Source organism: Bombyx mori, chromosome 28 (genome assembly GCF_030269925.1).
Source record: "Bombyx mori chromosome 28, ASM3026992v2".
In the NCBI taxonomy this organism is placed as follows: Eukaryota; Metazoa; Arthropoda; class Insecta; order Lepidoptera; family Bombycidae; genus Bombyx; species Bombyx mori.
In genome coordinates this window covers 9,451,033-9,465,024 of record NC_085134.1, presented here as the reverse complement: position 1 = coordinate 9,465,024, position 13,992 = coordinate 9,451,033, and the positions used below count along the sequence as shown (strand labels likewise).

General features: G+C 39.9%; 1 protein-coding gene across 1 annotated transcript in view; it reads right to left on the bottom strand.

Annotated features, from left to right (window-relative positions):
- Nucleotides 1–13,757, bottom strand: part of LOC101746558 (cell adhesion molecule Dscam2) — an 83,217-nt gene extending 69,460 nt beyond the window's left edge. Inside the window, exons 1-2 of the mRNA XM_021346755.3 lie at nt 13,442–13,757; nt 3,141–3,186 (exon numbers count right to left, since the gene is read on the bottom strand). Of these exons, the coding sequence (XP_021202430.2) occupies nt 3,141–3,186; nt 13,442–13,490 (95 nt within the window). The 5' untranslated portion in view covers nt 13,491–13,757. The remainder of the gene's footprint in view (nt 1–3,140; nt 3,187–13,441) is intronic.
- Nucleotides 13,758–13,992: the final 235 nt, after the last annotated feature.

Here is a 13,992-nt window from a genome sequence, read left to right as displayed (position 1 = left end):
GTCCGCGTGTTGAGTGCTGGTGGTGCACTGTTCTTGCAGTGCATCGGCCAGCAGCTCAGCCTTGTCATCGTCATCGAATGCCGGTGGTTGGCCTGAAGGGCGTACGAGGGGAGGCATAGTAGCGGTAGTTTCGGATTTGAGAGTCCTAGCTAGTCGCCAGTATGCTTGGTGGGAGGGCGCGAGTTGTTCTAAATAACTATGCCAATTATCGTTACGCGCGTCGCTTAAGCGGGAGTGGACTTCGCGTTGTAGACGACGCATCTGAATCCGGTTTGAATGCGTGGGAAGACGATCGTAGGCCCGGATTGCCGCGTTCCTAACTCTTAAGAGATTCCTAAGATCGGGGGACAGTCTGATGCGGTGGAAGCTGTCCTCCACATCGACTTCTTTTGAAGATCTAATGATCGCGGAAGAGATGTGATCGGTAATGATGTTTATGGATTCGACGGTGTCCTCGGGGGATAGATTCGAATCCGGGCCGTAAGAGAGGATTGGCGGAGCGGCTTCGGCTAGGCACGTGCCCAGCTTATTCCAATCCACCATGGTCCTCGTAACAGTGACTGGGTTGTGAGGGCGACCGAGCTGCATAACGACAGGTCGGTGGTCTGAGTCGAGCTCTGACAGTGCTTCGATGGAACGCAAGCGCAGAGTTACGTTCCTAAGCAATGCCAGGTCTATAGTGCTCGGACGGAGCGCGATGTTATACGGATAACATGTTGGAGTTGGGGGACCGACTACTTCAAAGGTGAGGTCGTCTATAAACGCGTCGAGACGCCTACCGTTAACGTTTGTACGATGGCAGTTCCACCTAGTGTGGTGGCAATTTAAATCGCCTGCCAGGATGACAGAGTCTCCCATGCCGAACAGTGACTCGATGTCACTGCTCAGAAGGGGCTTGTCCGGGGGGAGATAAACGGATGCGATGACGATCGGCTGGTGTCCCGTCAGCGAGATGCGGCACACTGACGCCTCGATATGTGAGAGCGAGGGAGTATCGAGAGGGACAACGTGCAGGGCCCGCCTATAGTAAATGGCAGTCCCGCCTTTGGAGGCGGTGAGTCTGTCATTCCTAACCATGACGTAATTCGCGACTTTCGGGTCACGACGCGAGGGCTTCAGGCAGGTCTCCTGCACTAACAAGATATCTACAAGATTGTCGCGGAGGAATTCGAAAATTTGATCGCGTTGCCGCGCGAGTCCGTTAGCATTGTAGAATGCTAACGTAAGGGAATACGGTTTTTCTCTACCTTTTTGCGCCATTGATTACCGGTAAAGATTTTTATAAAGTGCGGGACACGGACTCGTATACGTCCATGTGGTCGAACGCGGCCGCGAGTCTCTGTTCGGGGGTTACCGACCTACGGATGGCGTCTGCGAACGATCGCAGGCGGTCGAAGTTCACCGCGGTGACGAAGTCGCGCACGAGCGCGAAGTCGTTGACGGCAGAGGATTGCGGGGGACGGAACGCGGGCGCGGGGCGAGGTGCGAGCAGGGGCTGGGGCGCGGGAGCTATCCTTAAGGCCTTAGAATTAATACACAGTCAACTTAATACAGACAAATACATAATATACACTGATTCGAAATCATGTTTGACAGCGTTAAAAAACCTAAACAACTTAAATAATCTTATTTTAGAAATTAAACAAAAAATGGTAGATCTATTAAAAGATAGTTACAAATTTGAAATTATATGGATTCCAAGTCACCAAGGAATAGCCGGTAATGAAAAGGCTGACCAGGAAGCCAAAAATGCAACAAGTGATTTTGAAGAGGTACAGCTAATCATTTCCACTGCATCAGATGTTCAAAAACATCTCAAGTTCAAAATTAAAACTCTTTGGGATCATCACTGGAAATTTGAGAACACATCATTTTTATTTAAAATTAGAAATTCAATTTTTGATAAGCTTTCCTTTTCCTTAACTAAAAGAAAAGACCAAGTGGTTCTTACAAGATTGCGGATTGGACACACAAATTTAACTCACATACATCTTATTACCAAAACAGATAAAAACAAATGTAAGTGTGGTTTGGATCAAACTGTGGTACACTTGTTAATTGAATGTAAAGCATATGACATAGAAAGACAATTTTGTAAACTCCCTGATAATTTAACAGACTGTCTGACTCAAGATGGGTATAAGCAGACCCTTAGTTTTTTAAAGATCATTGGTTTGTATAATTTAGTATGATTTCGAAGTCAATGTAACTTAAAATGATACTGTAAACTGTGGTCGTTAATGACCCTAGTTGTTAAAAAGCGACCTTAAATAAATAAATTAATAAAAAAAAAAATGTGTACTTTAAAAATCAAACACAAAAAACTTTTAAGTATTTATAAACACTTGTCCAAAAATTGTAGTTCAAGGTCAAAGCGCGTGAAATTAAATTCACCGATGCAAATAGGCTATACTGCATTCAAGTTAGGGTCGAAAATTGAAACTTCTTTCCTAAATTGTATCTTGCTGATACGCTAAGAATAATCTACAGACATATGGACTTAAATATAAGGTTTACAATTGTATGGATAATGCCTGTTTCTGTTTCATTCATCACATGATATCCCTATCGTGCGCTCACTCACTCTGGCCGATTCGATACGAACCAAACGAATATTGCTGATATTCACGAATCGGTACGATATGCCGATGCGCATCACATCGAGTAATATCGTGTATCGGCTGATATCGATACATAGATTTCGATTCACGAATCGGTACGATATGCCGATGCGCATCACATCGAGCAATATCGTGTATCGGCCGATATCGATATATAGATTTCGTGCGGGGCGATATCGGATTCAACGATATTGCTGCGATATATAGATATTGAATCTAGATACGAATTATATCGCCCACTCCTAGTTCCAGGTAGTATGGATGAGCTCTACTACGGTGGCGGGCGGTGCGATGGTAAAAACGAGATGCCGGTATCATCTCGAACAATTCCTCAGAGCACTCCCCCTGGAACATACTACCGTCATTCTTTTTGACAATTATTCTATTCTTGGCTGAAGAAGATAGGTGGTGGTTATCTGGGCTGGCGTTCTGGGCTAAAGGGTGGGGCAGTACTTATAAAATTAAAGATCTGAAGGTCTGAAGGACGAAAGTTTTGTGATGAAAAAGAAAAAGCATTACCTTTCGATGACGTTGCTCCTATGAACATCGCCGCTTGAAGATATATCTGTAACAAGGAAATTGAAAGGATTATCATAATGCGTCTTTCGGATTAGGTTAAGGATTAAGGGCTTCTTGTTGTCGTGTCGAAGTTCAGAGATTTATGGAAACATTAGGTGAAGTTTAAGGAAGTTAATTAAGGCTTCAAGCGACGTTTTTAATTAATAAGAATATAGAGTTGAAATAATTTATTAAATACTAGTGGCCCGCTCCGGCTCCGCTCGGGTCAACAAAGATTTTAATGATATTGTACGTTGTTTTATTTTTTAAATAAAAAAACACTTCTTGCGGTATGACTATAATAGTTAGACATGCTGTCGCGACACTTTTTGTAAATAATAATAATGTGTTATACAAAGTCGTAGTATATTATTTTATTTTATCATCAATAGTTTTCGCAGGGCACGCGATGTAAAGAATATATTAGGTATTTTTGTTTACACCTTGGGTTACATTATTGGAGTAAGGATCCCTAATTTTTTCAAAAAATATTATAGCCTATGTCACTCGGGAATAGTGGAGCTTCCAAACAGTGAAGGAATTTTTCGATTCGGTTCAGTAGTTTCGGAGCATATTCAATACAAACAAACAAACAAATATTTCCTCTTTATAATATTATTATTAGTATAGATGGATTGCGATACTGTCTGTTACAATAGCGTGATATTTAAAAATTTACAATTTGGATTTATATGGAATGCTTAGTGTACGCAACATCTTATACCTTTAAACGAGCAATTCTTGTATATATATAACCTGAATCTCGGAAACGGCTCCAACGATTTTCATAAAATTTAGTATACAGGGGATTTCGGGGGCGATAAATCGATCTAGCTACGATTTATTTTCAGAAAATGTCGTTTTATTCGTGTTTTCAATAATCAACTCTTCCCGACATCTATTGGCGAATAATATTACTATTTTTCTTAATTGAGGGCAACTAACCGCTTTAAAGACACAACAAGATGGCGTTATCATCTAGTAGTAAATTATTGGCAAATTCAAATAAAGGCAGCTTCTAAATATTCAATTAGAATTCATGATAATGTATTTATTGACTGAGTTTTTACATTTTAAAGTTTTCAGAATTTCTGTATTGTTTCTGTTATGTATGTACTACAAAGTCAAGACTTTTATTAAGTAAGTAAATTTATTTTTAAATGTTTATAAACTCTTATAGGGTTTAATTTCAAACTCATTACGAAATTAATAAAAACACCCCATACGCAGTTACCGCGGACACTAAGTCTATAAACAATTTGAACCGTGAAAATGTTTTTAACATTTTTTTGTTCCCTACTTATTCGGTGGTAGCCTAAGAGGCTATTCCATTTACGACCGGATGGATAGATGAGCCCACGGGCTCAACCCGATAGAATTTGCTAGAACTAGCCCTAGCAAGAGCAGTGTTTCGCAGAATCTACCACCGGATTGGAATCGCGATCCACTGAAAAATCCCGCGAGAAACTTATTGGGTTGTGCATTTTTTTAACAACATATGCAATCTTGTGCACTTCTCTTAAAATTTAATACAATAATTTATGTCAGCAATGATTTTAAATCAGGTAAGCCCTTTGTGTCGTCGTGGCCTAAAGGATAAGACGTCCGGTGCATTCGTGTTGAGCGGTGCACCGGTGTCTGAATCCCAGGCGGGTACCAATTTTTCTAATGAAATACGTACTCAACAAATGTTCACGATTGACTTCCACGGTGAAGGAATAACATCGTGTAATAAAAATCAAACCCGCAAAATTATAATTTGCGTAATTACTGGTAGCAGGACCTCGTGAGTCCGCGTGGATAGGTACCACCGCCCTGCCTATTTTTGCCGTGAAGCAGTAATGCGTTTTGGTCTGAAGGGTGGGGCAGCCGTTGTAACTATACTGAGATCTTAGAACTTATATCTCAAGGCGGGTGGCGCATTTACGTCGTAAATGTATATGGGCTCTAGTAACCACTTAACACCAGGTGGGCTGTGAGCTCGTCCACCTAACTAAATAACAAAAAAAAAAAAACAATCCACACAAAAATACAATGAGGTCATTCGGGCAAAGACCAAAGTGATCGATATAGCTCGCAGAGTTAGTAAGCTGAAGTGGCAGTGGGCTGGTCACATATGTCGCAGAACCGATAACCGTTGGGGTAGACGTGTTCTGGAGTGGAGACCGCGAACCGGCAAACGTAGTGTAGGACGCCCTCCTGCTAGACGGAGCGACGACCTGCGCAAGGCGGCTGGCAGTAACTGGATGCGTAGAACCGAAGATCGGGTTCAGTGGCGAGCTTTGGGGGAGGCCTATGTCCAGCAGTGGACTGCCGCAGGCTGATGATGATGATGATGATGATGACAAAAAATAAGATAAACATAGAATTGATTTAATTATGTTACATTCTAATTTGATTTTAATATATGCCACACATGTATCTTAGAAGCTTGTTCTAGTTGAACCTTCGACGACGTTAATTAGGTGCTCCGAAACTTCTAGAAATGAATGTACAAGTTTCGAGCGCCTTCACGGATGACGTAACGTCTTCTGAAGCTCAGATAATGCTGAAAGTTTTAATGACGACAGAGTTGTCGTAGCGTTTCTTCTGGTTACGATCTCTCCGTCTCATTTCAACTCAAGAGCGTACATTCACTATATATTATAAAATATATCTCTCTAAAAAAAGGAACTACATTAAAACCCTTTTAAGCTTAAAAAAAAAGATTTGTCTTAGAAGGAATTTCTTGCCTATCTGTCATTCACTTTACTGGTGGTAGGACCTCTTGTGAGTCCGCGCGGGTAGGTACCACCGCCCTGCCTATTTCTGCCGTGAAGCAGTAATGCGTTTCGGTTTGAAGGGTGGGGCAGCCGCTGTAACTATACTGAGATCTTAGAACTTATATCTCAAGGTGGGTGGCGCATTTATGTTGTAGATGTCCATGGGCTCCAGTAACCACTTAACACCAGGTGGGCTTTGAGCTCGTCCACCCAACTAAGCAATAAAAAAAAAAAAAAAATTAGTGAAAAAATAGTTCAGTTTTGTATAGTATAACAATACTGTTTGAAATATTAATTTTAAAAACAGATTAAGGGCTTTTTTTTATTGCCTTTGTAGGCAGACGAGCATACGGCCCACCTGATGGTAAGTGGTCACCGTTGCTCATGGACTTCAGCAATGCCAGGGGCAGAGCCAAGCCGCTGCCTACCATAAAAATGCTTTAAGTGCTGTTTTCTTATTACTAGTGGTCCCACAGAAGTTGAAATTTCACTATAATTATTAACTTAAATTATAAGTTTGAACATTATTATGGTTGTATTGTCAAAAACTTTACTTCTTTAATCACATATTTTGCCAAGGCTACACTTTAGGCAAATAATATTAAATACCAACAATATTAATCTATTCTCGATTAGACCAGTCTTTAACAATAAGCAAAAGAGTATATATGCGTGTGTGTGTCAAACACACAGCCCACTAAGTTTCTCGCCGGATCTTCTCAGTGGGTCGCGTTTCCGATCCGGTGGTAGATTCTGCGAAGCACGGCTCTTGCTAGAGTTCGTGTTAGCAACGTCGTCAGGTTTTAGCCCCGTGAGCTCATCTACTTGTTAAGGTTACGCTGAAATAGCCTCTCAAGGCTATCAGATTAGGTAGGAAAAAAAACCCAACCCGTTTCGTCGCGAAGCTGACGGGTAAGACAGGCGTACAATGCCTCGTATATCAAGTTTGATGATGACTTTAGGGATTGAAGGGAAGATCTTCCACCGAGCGGGTGATAAGTAGGCAGCGGCTTGGCTCTGCCCCTGGCATTGCTAAAGTCCGTAGGCGACGGTAACCACTCACCACCAGGTGGGCCGTATGCTCGTCTGCCGACAAGGGCAATAAAAAAAAATATATTGCTCGGTAGACCGACGGTCCGAATGTTGTTGCTCGGAACTAGTATATATGCAAGCTTGTCTTGAAAATGTCGTAATCGAGATTCAGGCATCCGTCAAATATCTTGTGTTGTATGATAGCTACCGCCATAGTGGCAGTCACACTGTTATCTGACGAACCACTGGGCGTCTAAAACTGGCGTAAACTTCTGTGGGAATGCTTAACGACGGAGGCAAGATCTTCCACCGAGCGTGTGATATTTGCTCGGTAGACCGACGGTCCGAATGTTGTTGTTCGGAACTTGTATATATGTAAGTTTATCTTGAAAATGTCGTAAGCGAGATTCAGGCATCCGTCAAATGTCTTGTGTTGTATGATGGCTACAGCCACACTTCAAAGCATACAATTACGCGTGTTTAATTCGTATAAATCTATATATTAATACGTGAAGCAAAAACTTTGTATCCCTTTTTACGAAAATTGCGCGGACGGAGGAGTATGAAATTTTCCACACTTATAGAGAATATAGAGAAGAAGTGCACAATGCTAATATATTTTTTAAATAATGCATAAAAGACACATTAAATCAATAAAGAAAACATTACACACACTACATACCATGTATTTGACGCACACACGCATGCATACTATTTATTGTCAAACTTTTGTTCTTGACGTCTGTTGTCAAATAGATTAAATATTGTTTGTCTTTGTTAATATTTTTTATAGTGTAGTCTTGGCGAAATTTGTGATTATAGAAGTATAAAATACAATCATAATAGTGTGCAAACTTACAATTTCAATTAATTATAGTCGAATTTCGACTACTGCGGGACCTCTAGTCAAAATACAATTGTAAGTACAGGTAGGTACAGTCATTAATATTTCATAGTGCGGTGAACAGGGAAATGATTTTTCGTTTCAACGCATTTAATAATTATTATGAGCGTATGAATGCAATATTCGACATATATCGATAGGTGAAAGGCTGTTTGTTTTACGCGACATTTATCATTGTAACTAAAGGTGCGTTTTGTTTGGTACTAGCCGTATTCGGCCGCTTCGCTGTGCATTTAAAATTATAATTATTATTTATCGTCATTATTATTAGGGAGTCCAACACTCATATAAATATTAGCCTATCCATTAAGTACATGTATTTTCTACATGCATACCATGTTTCAAGTCAATCGGATGCACGGTTCAGAAGTTGTAACGGAACATCCGTAAAAACCACTGTAGATTTATAGATTAGTATAGATTAGCATCAACGGTTCGATATTTTTGATTGAACCTCAATTAAATTTACGCCATTCGATTAGCTGAAGAAGTTTTCTTGTTGTGATATTTTTTTAAAATTTTATACTTTGAATGGCTCCTCGGTGAAGTTGCAAAAATGTCACTTAAACCAATTTATTTTATTTTATTACTTTGTTGGTTGGACGAGCTTACAGCCGCCCACCTGGTGTTATATTATTGGAGCCCATATACATATCTACAACGTAAATGCGCCACCCACCTTGAGATTTACGGTAGGCAGCGGCTTGGCTCTGCCCCTGGCATTGCTGAAGTCCATGGGCGACGGTAACCACTCACCATCAGGTGGGCCGTATGCTCGTCTGCCTACAAGGGCAATAAAAAAAAAAAAAAAAAGATATAAGTTCTAAAGTCTCAAGTGTAGTTACAACGGCTGCCCCCTCTTCAAACGACTCTTCAAATCAAAACGCTTTACTGTTTCACGGCACTAATAATCAGGGTGATGGTACCTACCCGTGCGGACTCACAAGAGGTCCTACCACCAGTAATTACGCAAATTATAGTTTTGCGGGATGGTGTTTTATTACATGATGTAGTTTTTGTTTATTTGTACATAGTGTACATTTATTCCTTCACCGTGGAAGTAAATCGTGAGGTCATATTTTGTATCCTAAATACACAAAAATTATACTATAGAAGTGAATTGTTTACCAAACACTCCAAAAATATAAGCCTGGAAATAAAACCAAAATCTAGTTTTTGGTTTTACCGTCATTAATGTCTTAATCCTTTTATCCCAGTTCTAGATAGAACTTTCTTCAAACATAAATATGTGTGTGCGCGCTTTGACGGGGAAGCTTTCAAGTTTGTCGTTGAAAAGCTGTCCCGTTATCTAGGTTACATCTCTTCACATTGAGACAGAATTTTAACTTGAGAGCTTAAAGCCCGGACGCGTATTATGTCGGTGCCAACTACCGGAATTTTGGTGGAATATGCATAATTTTCTGACGTGTGGCGTCAATACCGCATATGGTGATGAAAATAGTAAAGATGAATTAAAGTTAAAGTTGAACTTTGAAGTCGTCGTGGTCTAAAGGATAAGACATCCCGTAAATTCGTATCTAGCGATGCACCTGTGTACGAATCCCGCAGGCGGGTACCAATTTTTATAATAAAATACGTACTTAACAAATGTTCACGATTGACTTCCACGGTGAAGGAATAACATCGTGTAGTAAAAATCAAACCTGCAAAATTATAACTAACGAAATTAATAGTAGTAGGACCTCTTGTGAGTCCGGACGGGTAGGTACCACCACCCCGCCTATTTCTGCCGTGAAGCAGTAATGCATTTCGGTTGGAAGGGTAGGGCATCTGTTGTAACTATATTGAGACTTAGAACTCATATCTCAAGGTGGGCGGCATTTACGTTGTAGATGTCTATGGGCTCCAGTAACCACTTAACACCAGGTGGGCTGTGAGCTCGTCCACCCATCTAAGCAATAAATAAAAAAAGAATTAAAAACTAAATCGTAATCTTCAAGCTCTCTAAAAATTCATTAAACTCCCTTGCAAGGTAAATGGGCCCATCTAATGGGTGTCGCTTACAAAAACCAGCAATGGCCAAACAGTAGCCAATGGAAACAGGCATAACCAAGCAGCTGCTCTTTATTTAAATATCGTTTGAAGTATTACATCTCAGTTCAGAGAACACCAATGAAGGGAGTCCATTAAAGCCGGGTGATACGTGGGATGAATTAACGTCTGTAAAATAAAGGTTTCATTGCTCTGTCATATTAGTGCATCTTGAATAGTTTTGTTTACTAACCGATTTTCACATACCTACTGAAATGTGGTCAACGAAGCACGATTGGTTCTTTGAATTATATTTGATACAAACTTACGCTTTAGTTACATAAAAGTAAGGCCGATATTTGTTTGCTTACAATGTGATACTTATTGTGGTTCTTCTACTTTCATGAAATATCCTGTGGATATACATACATACTTTTCTTTCGCCTATTCAACCCCTAACGATATCAATGTATATTGTGAGTGCAGGATAAATGGAATCAGTGGCCAAATGGATTTTAGTTTTTTTCAGAATGCTATAGAGGACTATTGCGAGAGTCATTTGTGGCCAAATGGGGTTTTTGCAAACTGTATTAATAGATGAAAATTGTGAACGCCGGTTTTGCGATTGGACCGAATGTAAGGTGACTTAAGGATAAAAAAATACATGTGTGCAATTCACACGTGGTAGAAGTGAAACCTTCCAAAATTAAAATACAATTATCCTAAACGTCTTAAGTATATGTAAAATTTTGTCATTAGTAAATAATTGTAAGGTAGCGCCCTCTGTGAATTGATATTTTAATTTCACGTATAATTCTAAATTAAAATTCACTACAAGCGCTTTCATACACACGTTAGTATTAAAAAATCTCACAGATGGCGCTGTATTAAATAGTATGTATATTTCTGTCTCATTCTTTGCTGGCTTCATCCTACACATTTTTGTATTTGTGTCTCTTACCTGTCGTTTTTTCCGTTGCATCCGGTTTGAAATCACAACGGTTCTAAAGAAGTTTTCTCTAACACGAACACGAGCGTTATCTACACGGAGATGAATACTGGGTATGTTAATAATGCAACCGACGCTGAATCTTGTAAAATAAAAAGAAATATCATTGCCAAACTTCCGCCGTCTAAGTGCAGTTAGAAAAAGCTTTGTGAAGTTTTCAGGATTAGAAGACCACAGGCGAACCACAGGTTGTATATCTTGGATATTGTTTACGTATTTTACAGCTTCGCCAAAAATTTGATATATTTCCTTAGTGTCCGTTCTAAATCTAATTTTTAAAATTCTTCATCACGCTTATATGGTGGGGCTGTTAAAAGTATTTGAGATATTGTTATGGGAATCTTAATAGAGAAAGCCATTGTCGGCAGCTTGACGATTTTTTTTCATGAGTCCCATTTGCGCAGTTTTGGGATTGGACGGGTCGTATCTAAGAGTGCAACTCGAATTTCTGTAACAGTTGCCTCATTCGGTTGTGGCCAAAAACTCGCAGAGTTGAAGCTCCACACATGTATAGGTAGTCACTCTTGTCTCTATATCTTTATATTTCAACTAGAAAATAGTTAAAATATAAACCCTGCGAAGACAGAATAAGGTAGGTTTTCAATAGGACCGCGATTTTATTGGTTTCTTTGATTGAATTGCCTTTTTATCTTTTCCTTTCAATATACTCGTAGTTCACTTTGAATCTGGTGAAATTAGGGGAAATACATTCTCAACGATTGCCTGTAATGGGTATACAGATGAACTATCCGTCGTAAATATTTATGAATGTGAGGAACATTTGTAATTAATGGCACGCACTTGTGTAGGTAGGCAGCGGCTTGGCTCTGCCCCTGGCATTGCTGACGTCCATGAGTGACGGTGAGCACCTACCATCAGGTGGGCCGTAAGCTCGTCTGCCTACAATGGTAATAATAAAAAAAGAAAACTTGTTGCGAAACTTGCAATAGCGCGATACCGCTGGATCAAGAAGAGTTATTCGCCACTTTTTGCTACATTCAGTGCGGCGTATTTTGTCTGTGCACTGACTGGACTATTTACACTGTGTACAGTTTTATAGGGTCTTTGAAATGGGCCGTATTGCGATAATGTCAATAAAGTGAAAGTAGCTGTTCTTTACGCCATTCCATTCGTGTATAAGAATTTAATGTTTAATGTATATAGGTGTATTATGTATTCGTAGGAAATTCGCAAGGTAACCATTATATTGGAATTCTAAGCTGAAGTCGCAAGGGACTTTTTTTTTAATGCTTAGTTGGGTGAACGAGCTCACAGCCCACCTGGTCTTAAGTGGTCACTGGAGCTCATAGACATCTACAACGTAAATGCGCCACCCACCTTGAGATATTAGTTCTAAGGTCTCAGTGTAGTTACATCGGCTACCCCACCCTTCAAACCGAAACGCATTACTGCTTCACGGCAGAAATAAGCGGCGTGCGGACTCACAAGATGTCCTACCACCAGTAACTTAAAGCATAGTGCTCGTCGAACGCTGTTGGTAGCTAAAGAGTTCTTGATTGACGACCGAAGAAAGAAACAATGTGTTTTCCCACTCAAGTTTGGCGGAATCCTATACTTTCGACCGTTATCGCGAGCCTTTAGGCCTATATACAGGCATGAACGTTTTTGATAATGATAGCAATGATCTTTGTTGCATTTGACGTGTACATCACCTCACAACTTATATAAAATTAAATGGTTAGCGGAACCCGTAAATGGTGGTGGTACCACCTTGCAATATAAGACTGCTCGATATAAGATCAATTTTGAAATTGGTATAACAACCGTTCTAATCTTCAATTCGTCTTCAGTGCGAAGGGTACGGCTGAAGGAGTTCCTAGCACCAGACCTTTTCATTGAATAATCCTTTCAAATACAAATATCATGTGCCTTCAGGTCAACCTTATTAGCTGAAGATGTCAAACTACTCTAGAATACGCCAAAGATTCCTTTAAGCTTCCAATCTTAACGTCTACTTACTTTTGGCATATTCTGTAATAACCGATTTAACGGGATCTACTATAGGTCCTTGAGAAGTTAAATTATGACGTACTTAAAAAAAAATTGTTTCCTACCTATGCTGATAGCCTTAAGAGGTCATTTCAGCGTAACCTTAACTAGTAGGTGAGCTCACGGGGCTCAAACCGAAGTGATGATAACACTGGCCTTAGCAAGAGCCGTGCTTCGCAGAATCTACTACCAGATCGGAAACGTGACCCACTGAGAAGATCCGGCGAGAAACTCAGTGGGCTAAGTACTTCAATGAAATTAAGATACCTTTTTATATAATTTAGTGTTTAGCAATAAATTATAAACAGCAGTTGTGTTGGGTTTAGTGCTAACGAATTTCAGGTTCGAATCTTGGTCGAGTTAATCTCTTTGTGTAAGGTATTTGATAGTCTGGCTATTCTCCTTCGTTTCCTGTACCTCATTAACACAGGAGAAAATCCTTGGTATTTGGAATGATTTTCTTTTAATTTATATTTATGAGCTAGTTTTTGAGACAACAATGAAATAAACATTAAAGTTTCAATTGCGGTAAATAAGCTTCAAAGATACTTACCCTTAAATAAATTAGCTAAAAATAAAACAATCCAATAGTTGATATCCATTTTTCATTTAACACACTACACGGCTCACATGTAATTTACTACGTAAGTTCGCTGGACCGCATTTCGTCTATGAGACGTGCGGTTTCCTCTGCGGCTTGAATTCGACTGAGGTTTTCAGGCTTCGAGAGTGCCATTACTATTGTTATCTCGATTCAAGAGAACATAACTTGTCAGTTATTCATAGGAAGATGAAAAATAGTAGGAAACAACAGTTAGATATTTCTCAGTCCTTGTTTTAGACGAGACGTGAATACCTGATGGTTTTTAGTCAACAGTGAGTTAAAAAAATCGGTTGTCTGTAAAGTCGGCTTACTGACGATAGTTGAACGTGACAACGTCATAAGAAAATACATATGGAATGGTTTCATTTTTTAAAAGAAGATGTCGAACGCTGCAGAACGCGGAGGCCGATTGTGCCTCTTTGTCGCTCGTTGCGCGCTCTCGCTTGCACTTCAAGCCTTAAATGGAACGCCTCAGAGCGAGGTAACACCGCATGAGTCAT